At 33.4% G+C, this 13,344-nt stretch overlaps 1 protein-coding gene and 1 pseudogene across 1 annotated transcript; both read right to left on the minus strand.

Moving 5' to 3' along the window:
• Nucleotides 1-3,171: 3,171 nt before the first annotated feature.
• LOC108471745 (PR5-like receptor kinase) lies at nt 3,172-4,333 on the minus strand (annotated as a pseudogene).
• Nucleotides 4,334-5,502: 1,169 nt separating this feature from the next.
• LOC108471746 (pathogenesis-related thaumatin-like protein 3.5) lies at nt 5,503-6,871 on the minus strand. Its single transcript, XM_017773317.2, has 2 exons — nt 6,719-6,871; nt 5,503-6,182 (listed from the first exon to the last, which is right to left on the minus strand). The coding sequence occupies exons 1-2, from the start codon at nt 6,801-6,803 to the stop codon at nt 5,503-5,505; spliced, it is 765 nt and encodes a 254-aa protein (XP_017628806.2). The 5' UTR covers nt 6,804-6,871.
• Nucleotides 6,872-13,344: the final 6,473 nt, after the last annotated feature.

The following is a 13,344-nucleotide window of genomic DNA, read 5'->3' on the forward strand; positions in this document are numbered from 1 at the left end:
TCTGATATTATGCTTATATTGCTATTATATATATTTCTACATTGAGGACAATGTACATCTTAAGTGTGGGGGGGGTTATTTATATTACTATCAGAAAAATCCCTAAATTTTGTCTTATTTTCATGTAACTCACTCATATCACTATTAGAATGAATTTTGATTAATTTATGATTTTTATTGATATGTCTTGAATTAAAACATAGGTATTTATGCATTGATGGTGTAAACTTTAAGTAATTAGAGAATCAAGCATGATAAGTTGATTTTTGAGAATTTAAAATTTTTTAGGATATTTCCCTAAGTTTAAGTATTATCTTGAAGTTAAAATTCACAGGATTAACATCAAAAAGTCATAATTCTTGTGAGATCTTGAGCCTTTAAAGCATATATTATTTCTTTCATGCTCACTTTTATTGTTGCTATGAGTGCGTCAATATTGATTTGTTATTCTAGAACTTGCTTTGATTATGTAGGTCAAGATCACACCATTGATTTGATATGTCAAGATGATAAAGGCACTTAGGTTTAACCCACTCACTCCATAAAAGCATACCTTCATAATTGACTCTTAGTGAACCCCCTTGAGCCTAACAAGCCATTCATTGATCCACCCTCAATATTAACCCATAGCCCATTATTGTTGAAACCCTCTCAATTAATTTGATCCCTATTTTTTTCGAGATTTGGTTTGAATAAATTAGCTATGTTTTATTTTTGATAGTTAGCAAAATTCTATGTGATTTGTTCTCAAAAAAAAAAACAAAGTTGCTGAAATTAATTATGTAATACTTGGATTAAAATGAAGTTATCCATGAAGAAAAGCTCAATTTTAGAATCATTTAATTAGGAATATAATTTGTCAGTTTTAGTATTTTTCTAGTTAGGTAATTTTTCAATTCAATCTTGATTCTAACCTTCTCTTTCAGCTTATGTACACACCCCCTAACCAAAGCCACGTTACAATCCTTTAAAGACCTTTTGATTGATGTATCATCTCAATATATAGTGGTGAATATTTGATTTTCACACAAGCCTATGGTAATAATTTTTCATATTGACTGTTAAGTGTTAAAATTCTTGTCCTTAAACACCTCGAGTGATTTGAGTGAACCTTTAGTGAGGATATTAAACTCTGCGATATTTTAAATTAAAGGTGATTACTTAGATGAAAGGAGATACCTATGTTTTCGTGGTAAAATGCTCAACTTGGAATGTTTGAAACTTTAATGATCTTCTAGTTGAACTCTCAATGTAACGTTACTTATGAATTATTTTGAGATATTATTGATAGGAATTTATAAGTTGAGAGAAATGAATTCTTAATTATGAATTAAGGATTTTGCTTGAGGACAAGCAGACTCTTAAGTGTGGGGGTATTTGATAATTCATAATTTATATATATTTTTATCCCATGCTTAGCACATTTTTGGATGAATTATCCTTAGAATTGTGGAAATTGATGCTCCTAATCCTTTAATTTCATGTCTTATACTTAGGTTAGCATAAGAGAGTAAAAAGAGCCAAAAAATGAGCCAAGAGAAAATGGGTCAACGTGGGAAATCAACATGGCCTGGACTTCCTCACATGGGTAGATCACTCGCCCGTGTCTATTTAACAGACTCAACATGGTTTAAAACACTTGCACACGGGCGTGGCACACAGCCGTGCCCCTGTTGAGCCTAAGTCTAATTCTATTCGGAAAAGGGCACTTTTGAGGGTTTTGAAGCATTTTATAGCCTATATAAACACCCTAGAGGAGGATTAAAGGGGACACACAGGATTGGAAGTAAGGAATTACTCGAAGAAAGCCGATTGATCCATCTCAGAAGTCAGATTCTCCTTCAAGGCTGAAGATATCCCTTCAATTTCCTTTAGGAGTTTTTGGGTTTCTTTATATTTTGTTATTATTGCTCTTCTGAGATGTTGTCTTTTACATATATGAACTAAACCTCCTAGATACCTAAGGGGGATGAAATCTAAGACGGATCTTGTTATTATTTTCTGAATCATATGATAAATATTTGATTTGTTCTTAATTATGTATTCTTAATTCTTGCTTTAATATTCCAGGATATTGATTCAAGTATTGATGTGCTTATTCAGATGAGCAAAAGTCTCTATCTAAGAGTAGATCTGGCATAATTAAGCGGAGTTGATTGCACCCCTAGATATAGGGCGATATAAATCTGCTGGATTAGGGTCAGACCTAATAAGGGAATCCATAGATCGAGTTAATACAACACTAGGGGTTTTAATTAGAAAGAGATTTCAATTAATCAACTTAGGGTTAGACGTTGTTAGTCTCGAGAGAGATAATAATATAAATTAGGGATTTCTACGAATAAAGTCAAGTGAATAAATCGTCTAGTTTAGAGTCAAATAACAAGTGAAGTCTAGGTGGATTCTTCCTTGGGTATTGTCTAAATTAATTAGTTTTCTCAAAAGTATTTCTCCAATTTACTTTCTGTGCATCCTTAGTTTAGTTAACTAGTTTAGATAAAGTAAACACCCTTATTCTTAGGCTAGATAATAAAAAGAGAGTAATTACTAGTACTTTTAGTCCTCGTGGATACGATATTTTCGGCCTCACCACAACTATACTACTATTCGATAAGTGCGCTTGCCTTAGTCGAATTTATAGTTAGTTTCACGACCATGAAAAGGAGGCAAATGCAATGGCACACGTTTTAACTAGTGAAGGACCTAATTTCAAAGCCACGGTACTGGATGGAGGAAGCACCGGTTACAGTGGACCAAACGGTGATCGTAGATTAGCATAGATGGTTGTCTCGTACCTAACTGGGGCAACGTTTAACTTTGGTGTTTGGAGATTATGCTATATGTACTCCACAGATGTTACCAAAGTGACTTTTTTCTCTGAAATTAGTTAATGTGTTTAGATACAACAGGGTTGATGAAAGATTTTCAAGGAGGTCTTCAATTGGCTTCATCGATAGTTTGGTATGCAAGGGAGGAGGGTGATGGGTTTTTAGCTTTCCTTGTTTACTTTTTGATATTAGGTTGTTTCTTTTATTTTTCTTTGGTTTTTTCTAAAGTTTTTTGTTGTTTTTGTTGGTGGGACGGTTTAAGTCCCTTGACTTTGTCTTCCCTTAGGTATTAATGGATGTAATTGTTATTATTTATATAAAAAAAAGGAACACAAAATTATATTTATTTAAAATTTGGGCACATTTAATAATATGTGTTATATTTATGTTTATACAACTAACATTAAAGATGTTATAAAAAACTAACATTAAAAAATTTATAAGATATATATACATTTTTTCATATCTAATTATGATTGCTTTTAACTCAAGTTAACAAAAAAATTTGCAACATCTTTAGGTGGGTCGTGGAGGAAGTTCCAATGATTGAATGCTCCCTTGCAACATATCTATCACTCTAGTCATTGACGGTCGATCTAATGAATTGGTCTGAATGCACCAAAGACTCACTGTAATCAATTTCCTTGTTATTTCTTCTTCCTCTCCTGTTATTTCTTCATTAAGATTCAAGTTCATAGACTGGTCAAGATGCTTATAAATCCATGAAGGAAAATATATTTCACTAGTTTGAGACACTTCAACATCAATACCTCCAACCATTTCAAGGACCATCATTCCATAACTATAGACATCAGATTTATGAGAAACTCCTCCCAAATTTCAAAAAACACTTCTGGAGTAATGTATCCAGTAGTTCCTCTAGCACCTGTCATTGATACAACACTCTTCTTTCTTTCTCATAACTTAGACAAGCCAAAATCAGAGATCTTGGGACAAAAGTTCTCATCTAAAAGGACATTATGAGGCTTTATGTCAAAGTGCAAGATCCTTGTATTGCAACCTTGATGCAAGTACTCAAGTCCTCTAGCGATTCCAAAGGCAATATCATACAAAGTTTTCCATTCCAATTGATGACCTTGATTATCCGTTCCTTGACTATAAATGAACTTATCCAACGACCCTTTTGGCATGAATTCATAAATCAAAGCTCTCTTCGATCTTTCAAAGCAAAAGCCAAGTAAAGTCACTATATTAACATGAGAAGTTCTGCTAATACTGGCTACTTCATTCATAAAATCCTCTCCATTGCTCTTTGTTTCATTTAGGGATTTAACTGCCACAAGACGACCATCAGGCAACTTTCCTTTATATACACTTCCGAAACCTCCTTGACCTAATTTATCATTAAATTTATTTGTCATTTTCTTTATTTCTCCATAAGAGTATCGCTTTGGAGCAAAGGAGCCAAACTTTATGATGAATGCCTCAATCCTAGCATTATCATTCATCTTTATTTGGTGGAGATAATTTGATAATAATTTCCTTTTGAACCTAGGACAAAGTAGCAAATGGTAAAAATCAATACAATCCCAACAATAGCCGATCCTGTTTATGAATTATGAATCATTAGTCAATTTTGTTAACTCATAAATAAAGATGAAATATAATATTTAATTAAGTAAAAATATTGGTTAAATAAAAGAAGGTAATGAATAAAGTTAAACAAAAATCTCAAAAGAAAGCATATAACTTCTGTTAGAAAGTATCAGTGTTAATTTAAAAGAAAAGCATTATAAGTTAGACAAAATATATATATTTCTTTAAAACTAATTAAGTTATATTAATTAAAAGATACTTTAAAATTATACATTTTAATTATCGTAAATCTTAATTAATAAAATATTACTTTGGATTGGACATGCTGATTTTGATTCCAACTTTAAAAATTAATTATAGTAGCAATAAAACCACATATTATTACCCAATAAACCTCAACCTGTAAGACATTATAGTGGTAGTTATTATCTACCAAATTGTGTGTTTTGTGTGCGTAGTAAATATATAGTTAATTCAAACCACATTATTATCCCAAAAATTGTTTCGTACCTATTAATATTGAATATGTCAACTTCAAATTGGACCCACCTACAAGAAACAATATACCACGTAAAGCAACACATTTGTTATTGCACAATTTTAATGATTCCGATTAAGTTTTTATCAATAGTAATACTTCATAATATTATAAAGCTGGTACTATTGGGTTAATTAAAAATCCTATTACAAATTAAATAATAGCAATTTAATAGGTTATATTAGGAACCATATTAGTGGCTAGCAGTAGTAATAATAGAAAATTTTGTCAAGTTGTAGAAGTGGAAAACTACATACCTGGGCGTCGGCTATATGTTGGGGCTGATACTGGGCCTGGGAGGGGAGCTAGGCCGAGACATTGTTCGAGCTCTGGCAAACTGTAAAATCCAGAGGGACAGTGGCAGATTGTTTGATTGTTGCTGTCGGAACCGCAGGTTCCACCGGAAGCATTGCACTTGTGGCAACCTTTCTTATTCTCCACTCTTTTCGCTGCACTTCCATTAGTCCTGTTTTCAATGTTTGATCCAAAACCAAAAGCAAGCAAGGATCATTGAAAAAATATTTCCGGATTCCATCCTCCGTTGGAATAAAACTTTATATTGAAATTGGTATGGATTTATTACCTGGTGGAAGGGGATGGGCAGAAAGTGATGTCATAATCAGCAGCAAAACAACTGAAGGTACTGTTTGCATCATCTTGGGTGTAGCTATAAGCAGTAGGACCCCGACTCTTGAAGAATCGTGAGTAGGAAGTAGGCTTGCACGTATCTGTAGTCTCACAGCAATATTGGGGGGCCCCAAAAGCAGTGCAGGCACTCTTACATGCAACTGTTTCACTCCCATTGACAACCTTAAGCTCCGAAGGACAGTCACCATTCAAATCCGCAGCACATCCAGTTGAGTTACAGTTACCTCCAGTTTCATTATGTGGGGATATCATCAATGGTAGATTGTATCCATCAACAAGGCTAACATCATAGTAAACCAATGTCCCAACAGGACCAAGTGTAAACTCCGCAAGGGTGACAGGAGGGGTGGCATCACGACCAGAACATTCTAGTATAGATGTGCCACAGTCCCCAGTGAGGCAAGAGAAATTGCCAGAAGAGTCGTTACCACGATGAGTTCGACCCGATATCCGACCTGACCAAGACGGTGGAACAGAAATAGATGTTGATTCGCCTGGTTGAAGAATGAAACCTGAAGGGGAAATTTGTGTAGATTCAGGACCAGACACTACCGCTGGCCAAACTGTATAGTTGCAATTGTTTACAATAGTAAACGTTGATGAATGAGCACCTGTAAAACCGGAAAATGGATTTAAATCAACACCAAAAAAAGAAGAAGCAACAATCAACCTTTCTTTGTTAGTCTTGAATATTTAAATAATCATTAATACATAAGCCTATATAACTGGATCAAAGAGGTGGATTGAAGCCGGAAAGAATGGTTGGGATGATTGGCAACGGTTGACATGGGGAATATGGAAAACAGAGAAATTTCAAGTCAGAAACCATAATGCAGGCCAGAACTTTCACAATAACCTACTGCTGCGGCTGATGCATGGAAAAGCGGTATCTGAACAGTGACAAGACAAGCAAAGGATCCAAGCAAGCAGAATTTCAAACAGGACCTTAGAGAGGCTTTTGTAATAGATTGAAATCGGATATAATCACTTGTGTTGCAATAAACACCCAAAATCAAGAGGAAGTTATTAAGCTTGCAGCTCAGGCAATCAAGTGTTGTACGGTATGAGTAAAAATAAATAAAATCAGATTCAGGACGGGAGGGGAGGGGAAGCATAAAAGTCGAATGAGAAGTACATTCATACATACCTGTGATATTAGTGCTTTGTGAGACGGTAAGTCCGAGCATGACGAATAATATGGAAAACAAAGGTAGATGTGATGATGAATCCATCTTCAGAGAACAAGGGAAATGATGATTGATGTGTATATTCGATAAAAAGGATTAGATTGCCTCAGCTCAGCTCTAGGAAATTAGGGGAGTGGTCGAAACAATGACTTAGAAGACTTGGACTTTTGTTTTGTGGTTAGGTTTGACTAAATCTAACACTCACTGCGGCGAAATTGGATACTACAGCTACTCTACAACCGCGTCTTTAAATGTATGTTCAAACCCCACTAAATGGGGACTAGGAGCTCTCTAATTTTGTGAAAAGTGTCTCTTTATATGACTGCATGTGTGCATGATTATATATAAAACATTGGTGCACCATTCTATTATCTTCCATATGGTTTGAGTTAATTAAATATTTTATTATTATTTTCATTCCGTAACTAATTTTACGCTAACTATTTAACTTTTTGTTACTTATTATAACTTAATTGTTATTCAACTCTCTTAATTTATAAATTTCTATAATTAAATCCTATATTAATAGTTTATTATTTATGTTTTGATCTCTATTAATTTTCAAATGTTACAGCTTAATATGATTAATCCTTTAAATCTAAATTGATTATTTAAGGTAGCCTTTGGTGCAATCGAAAATTGTCACTTTCTTGAAAATTTAGTTAGTTGAAAAGTGGTTTCAACATTTAATATTTCAAATTTTATTTACTTTTCTTGGAATTTAATTTTCCTTGTGAGTTATTTTCTTATAAATATGAAAATGTGATTTTCATGATAAAAGGTGGGAAAGTTACTCTCCCATATAGATTGAAAAGTTACTACTTGATTTTCTCTTACTTCAATGGATTTTTGCAAATGTTATATATACATAATTTTTTATTCGAAACAAGTTTTATATAGACATGATTTTATATGCATATTATTATATTTAAAAAATATATCAAGGAGAAATTTGAAACAATTTTGCTTTCAACTAACACTATAAATTAAAAATATTTAAAAATATCAATTACAATTTATTATTAAATATATAATCCTAATATTTGTTAAAAATAAAAATATATTATAAAATTTAAATACATGAATATTATATTTTATTTAATAATGGTAAATTCTCAATGTTTTTGGAATATTTCAAAAGAAAATTTTAATTATTTTTACAAACTCTTTTTTTTTTCAATTTCGAAACTTTTGAGTGCATGCATGTGTTTTATGTTCTAAATAAAAGAAAATAAAAACAAAACGAAGGGGAGAGGAGAGGAGAGAGATGAGGCTTTGACAAAAAAAAATTCATTCGTTATTTTGAGGCCATGAATCCCTTAGTAAATGGAATAACAACAATTAGGGTAAGGGCAGATTTCCTTTCCTGTTTTCGTAGGAAAAAAACTAAGGACATGTTTCTTAAATAGCTTTTAGGGTTTAAACAGACGAGCAGCGGAAGAAGATGATTTTGCGGGTAAAGTTGAAAGGTGGTTGCAAATTCTTTTTAGATTGAGAGTCGAGAACGGGAGATTGTGAGCAAAAATGGAGAGGGAAAGGCAGAGGTTATTTTGGAGATATGAAATCTCATGAAATTTCTTCAATGTACCAAAAATAAATCATAAAGTAAATTTGAAAAGAAATTTTTTTTTATATTAAACAGAAAAGCTAAAAGAGAATAATAATACACCAAATGTCTGAATAAATACTCTAAAAAGTATTTTTTTTCTTGAGTGAAAGTTGGCCTTAATTAAATAAAGAGAGGGTGAAAAAACACAGAGTCTTGGAACTAATGTGTTCCATCAAACCATATCAAATCATAATAAAGAAAAACATAACCCGATAGAAGAAAATAAATTAAAATAAAACAAATAGCCCTAATCAGTAAAGAAACCCCTTTCCCTTAACTATAAGTAACAAATGAAGCTAGAATCTGAATAATCTTTTGGGTAAATTACACCAACAGTCACCAAACTTTGAGGTAAATGACAAAACAGTCACCTAGGTTTCATTTCAGTCACTTAACTTTCAAAAAGTAACAAAATGGTCACTAACGTTATAAAAAAGTGACAAAACAGTCACTAACTAACAGTTACCGTTAGGGTGTTAACGGGATTGTTGACGTGGCAAGTTAACCGCTGATGTGGCAAGTTAACTTGCCACGTTGGCGACGGCTGATGGGTTTGGGACAGGTTTAGGTAAAAAAATTGAAGGGTTAATGGGTTAATGTTTTAGGGTTAGAAACAAATTAGCTTTAGGGGGATTTGAGGGGGGGAACGAAAATCTATTTGGGAAATTTTGATCGGGATTTGGGGTTTTTTAGGTTTTAAACTGAATTGGGAATTGATTTGGGGTTAGAAATCGGTTCAATAATCGATTAACAGGGTATAAGTTTTAGGGTTTAGGGTGGTTTATTTTGTTTAGGGAGAAAAGAAGACGAACCAGAAGTTTTTGATTGTCAGAGACAATGGGCAGTAGAAGGGAAGCTACCAGTGCTGTTACATCTACTTTAACGGGTAAGTTCTTGCATTTAGTTTTAAATTTTTTGGATTTCAATGCTGTTATTCCGATTTAGGGTTAATTAGGGATATTTTGATTTCAAATTTAATTTCGATTTTGATTTTGCTTTCGATTTCTATTTCGATTTTGATTACAATTTTGAAACACTTACTGATTCTAATTTTGATTTTGATTTCAATTTCTATTTCGATCTCAATCTAGGATTAGAATTTGATTTTGATTTTAATTTAGATTTCGATTTAGGGTTATTTCGATTTTGATTTTATTTGTTATTAATGTGCATGACAGATTAGGGTTTGGTTTTTAAAGTTTATGACATATAATGTGTACTGTATTGTGTCTGCCATTGTTTAAGGTTATTTCGATTTTGATTTTGATGTGTTTGTATCTGCCATTGTATGAATGCCATTATCAAACTGATCTTTATTGTGTGTATCTGCTATTGTTTGTATCTGTCATTGTATGAATGCCATTATCAAATTGATCTTTATTGTGTATATCTGCCATTGCTTGTATCTGTCATTGTATGAATGTCATTATCAAATTGATGTTTATTGTGTATATCTGCCATTGTTTGTATCTGCCATTAAATTATACATTATTAAACTGATGTTTATTGTGTATATCTGCCATTGTTTGTATCTGCCATTAAATTATACATTATTAAACTGATATTTATTGTGTATATCTTCCATTGTTTGTATCTGCCATTAAATTATACATTATTAAACTGATGTTTATTGTGTATATCTGTCATTGTTTGTATCCAGGCTCCTATTGTTATTTACCTTCTTTATTGTACTGGTTATTGCCTATTTTTGTCTGCCATGTACATGAGAAAAATGGTTGTGTTTGATTAAATTAATTTTTGTATTAGTTGTTGTCTGTCATGTGCATGACAGAAGTGTTTGTATTAAATTATTCGGTATTTTGTATTGGTTATTGTCTGACAAAAATGGTTAAAGTGTTTGCCTATGTTGTTTGCCTTTATTGATGAATACTTTGTTTGGCAGGTTTAATTGATGACAATTTTAATGAGAATGAAGAAAATGTGTCTGGTAGTGATGTGTCTGGTAGTGAAGTGTCTGGTAGTGATAGTGATGCATCTGAAAGAGTTACTTTAGATGGTTTAAACATGGATGGTATACGAGTAGATGAATTGTGTGATAGTGATGATTCTGGGAGGTTAGATAGTGCACATGGATCTGACTCAGATGGCCAAAATTGGCCTGAGTTCAACCTAGAGAATGACATGAGTAATCCTAGACTTGAGATTGGAATGTTATTTAAGTCTAAACACGGTCTAAAAGAAGCTGCCAAGCAGTATGGTAGGTTGAATAGTCATTTTATTAAGTTTTCCAAAAATGATTTAAGAAGGTTAAAGGCAGTCTGCAATGAAAAATGTTCTTGGTTCATATGGGCTTCTCGGCTAAACCCTAATGACCCTACTGACTAGACTTGGCAAATTAGGGGTTCAAACCTTAACCATACTTGTTCTAAAGTCTATAAAAATAGGAATGTAACCTCAGCTTGGATAGGTGAACAGTATAAAGAAAAATTCATTGCTGATTCTGATTATTCTTTGAAATCATTACAGTAAGATGTCAAAAGAGATTTTTGTTGCTTGGTCTCACTAACCAAATGTAGGAGGGCTAAACTTAGGGTATTGGAATTAATTGAAAGAGCTCATAAGGCTCAATATGAGAAGATTTATGAGTACTTATTGGAGGTTAGGACCCAAAATGAGGGAACAACAACAATCTATTATTTGGATAACAGATTGTTTCAAAGGATGTATGTCTGTTTGCAGGCATGCAAAGATAGCTATAGGGCTGGTTGTAGGAGGATAGTAGGTTTAGATGGATGTTTCTTAAAGGGCTACTATGGTGGCTACTTGCTTGCAGCTGTTGGGATAGATGCAAATAATGGCATCTATCCACTTGCATATGCTGCTGTCGAAAGTGAAAACCAAGCATCATGGCTTTGGTTCTTGGAGTTGCTTGCAATGGACTTGGAAATTGTGAGCTCGTACCACGTATCTTTCATGTCTGACAAACAAAAGGTAAAACTCTATTATATATATATATATATATATATATTTATGCTGTTTCTATTTAAGGTTTGTCAAAGAATTAAATTATTTTTTTCCTAATTGCAGGGACTTTTGGAAGCAACATGTATGTTGTTTCCTAATGCAGAAACAAGGCACTGTGTTAGACACCTACATTCTAATTTCAAGAATGCTAGTTTCTGAACAAAGGAGCTGAAAGATTTGCTTTGGAAAGCTGCAAGAGCAAGCACTACAAGAGAGTTCGATGATGTCATGGATGAACTGAGAAAAACCAATCACCATGCTTATGACTGGTTGAAGAAGAAAAACCCTGCTCACTGGTCAAGGTCTCACTTCTCAATTAGGAGCCATTCTGACATGTTGGTGAATAATCTATCTAAATCATTTAACAAGGTAAATCCCTATGTTTTATGTTTCTTACGGATCATTAGCAATTCACTAATCATTTATGTGGTTTATGGACAGATGATACTGGAAGCAAGAGGTAAACTTATTCTGACCATGATGGAAATAGTAAGGACCAAGATTATGTTACTTATTGTCAAGAAGAAAGAAGAAGCTGACAAATGGAAAGGAACTTTGTGTCCAAAGATCAAGAAAAAGCTGGATGTAAATATAAAAGATTCATTAAGGTAAAGATTCTTTATAATGCCTATATTCTGACTTAATGTTGCTGATCACATGCAGTGATTGTTGGAAAGCTATTGACTTTTTTTAATATGTATGCAATGATTATTGGAAAGTTGTTGACTATTTTTTAATATGCATGCAATGATTGTTGGAAAGCTGTTGACTATTTTTTAATATGCATGCAATGATTGTTGGTGTGTTGCCTATTTTTTAATATGCATGCAATGAGTTATTTCTATAATATGTATGTAGTGACTGCTTTTTTAGGGGGGTGTGTCATTGTATATTTTAACCAAGTATGCTCACTGTTTTTTAGGTGTGTTCCATCACATGCTGGTGGGGACAAGTATCAGGTTGAATGTGGTCCAAGCAGCCAGTATGTGGTGGACTTAGTTCAGAATTCCTGCTCCTGAAGGAATTGGGATCTCACTGGCATCCCTTGCATGCATGCATTAGCTGTCATTCATGTAAAAAATGAGTTTCCAGAGACCTATGTACAAACCTGGCACACGAAGCAAACCCAGATTCAAATTTACTCCAACTTTGTAAGTCCAGTAAGGGGTCCTAAACAATGGGCCTCTTTGTCAAACATGCTACCAATACTACCTCCTCCACTAAGAAGGCCACCTGGCAGACCTACTAAAGTGAGAAGGAAAGAACCTGATGAACCACAAGCAACAGAAATGTTGAGCAAGAGAGGGGTGGAGATGAGGTGCAGTAAATGCAAAATAATAGGCCACAATAAGAGGAGTTGCAAAGGGGAAGTTGGCCAAAACATTCCAATAAGTAATTTGCCTTAACTTATAATATACTTCTATCTATGAATTTGTTTGTTTTTCACATTTCTTTTATTCTTGTAGGTTAAAAGACATCAAGTTGGTGTCCGAACCCAGCAAGAGGCTACCCCAAGTCAGCAAGAGGGTACCTCAACTCAACAAGGTGCCCCAACTCAATTACCTACTGCCCCAACTCATCAAGAAACTACCTCAAGACAAAAGCTCCCATTAAAGAGAAAATCAACCACAACCACTGTTAGATGGATGCCTTCTACTCAAGAGTCATCCATGATAGACCATTGATAATGATGTGAACAGACTGCATTTTGTTAACCTTTTAAAACTGTGTAAATTTGCCTGCTACTGATTATTAACTTAGGCAGATAATTTTTTGAGAAATTTGCCTATGGTTGCTACGTTGATAAACTTAGGCATAGCCACTGAATCTTTTTGTAAATTTTCCTACAATTCACATCTGTTCAATTGTAATGAATTGTAGGAAAATTTGGCAATATTTTGCCCCTCATTCCTTTTGTAAACAGTTTACAGTTTGGCATATTGGCCTTAATATATGAGCTATTTATCATGCTATTTGTTATCCAACTGTTAT

This window comes from Gossypium arboreum, chromosome 11 (genome assembly GCF_025698485.1).
Source record: "Gossypium arboreum isolate Shixiya-1 chromosome 11, ASM2569848v2, whole genome shotgun sequence".
In the NCBI taxonomy this organism is placed as follows: domain Eukaryota; kingdom Viridiplantae; phylum Streptophyta; class Magnoliopsida; order Malvales; family Malvaceae; genus Gossypium; species Gossypium arboreum.

Bases quoted from the DNA above. Each gene is read 5' to 3' on its own strand.
- LOC108471746 (XM_017773317.2), bottom strand. From the start codon at position 6,803: ATGGATTCATCATCACATCTACCTTTGTTTTCCATATTATTCGTCATG. The intron at 6,183-6,718 runs GTATGTATGAAT...CCGGTTTTACAG, and splicing joins ACAAAGCACTAATATCACAG to GTGCTCATTCATCAACGTTT.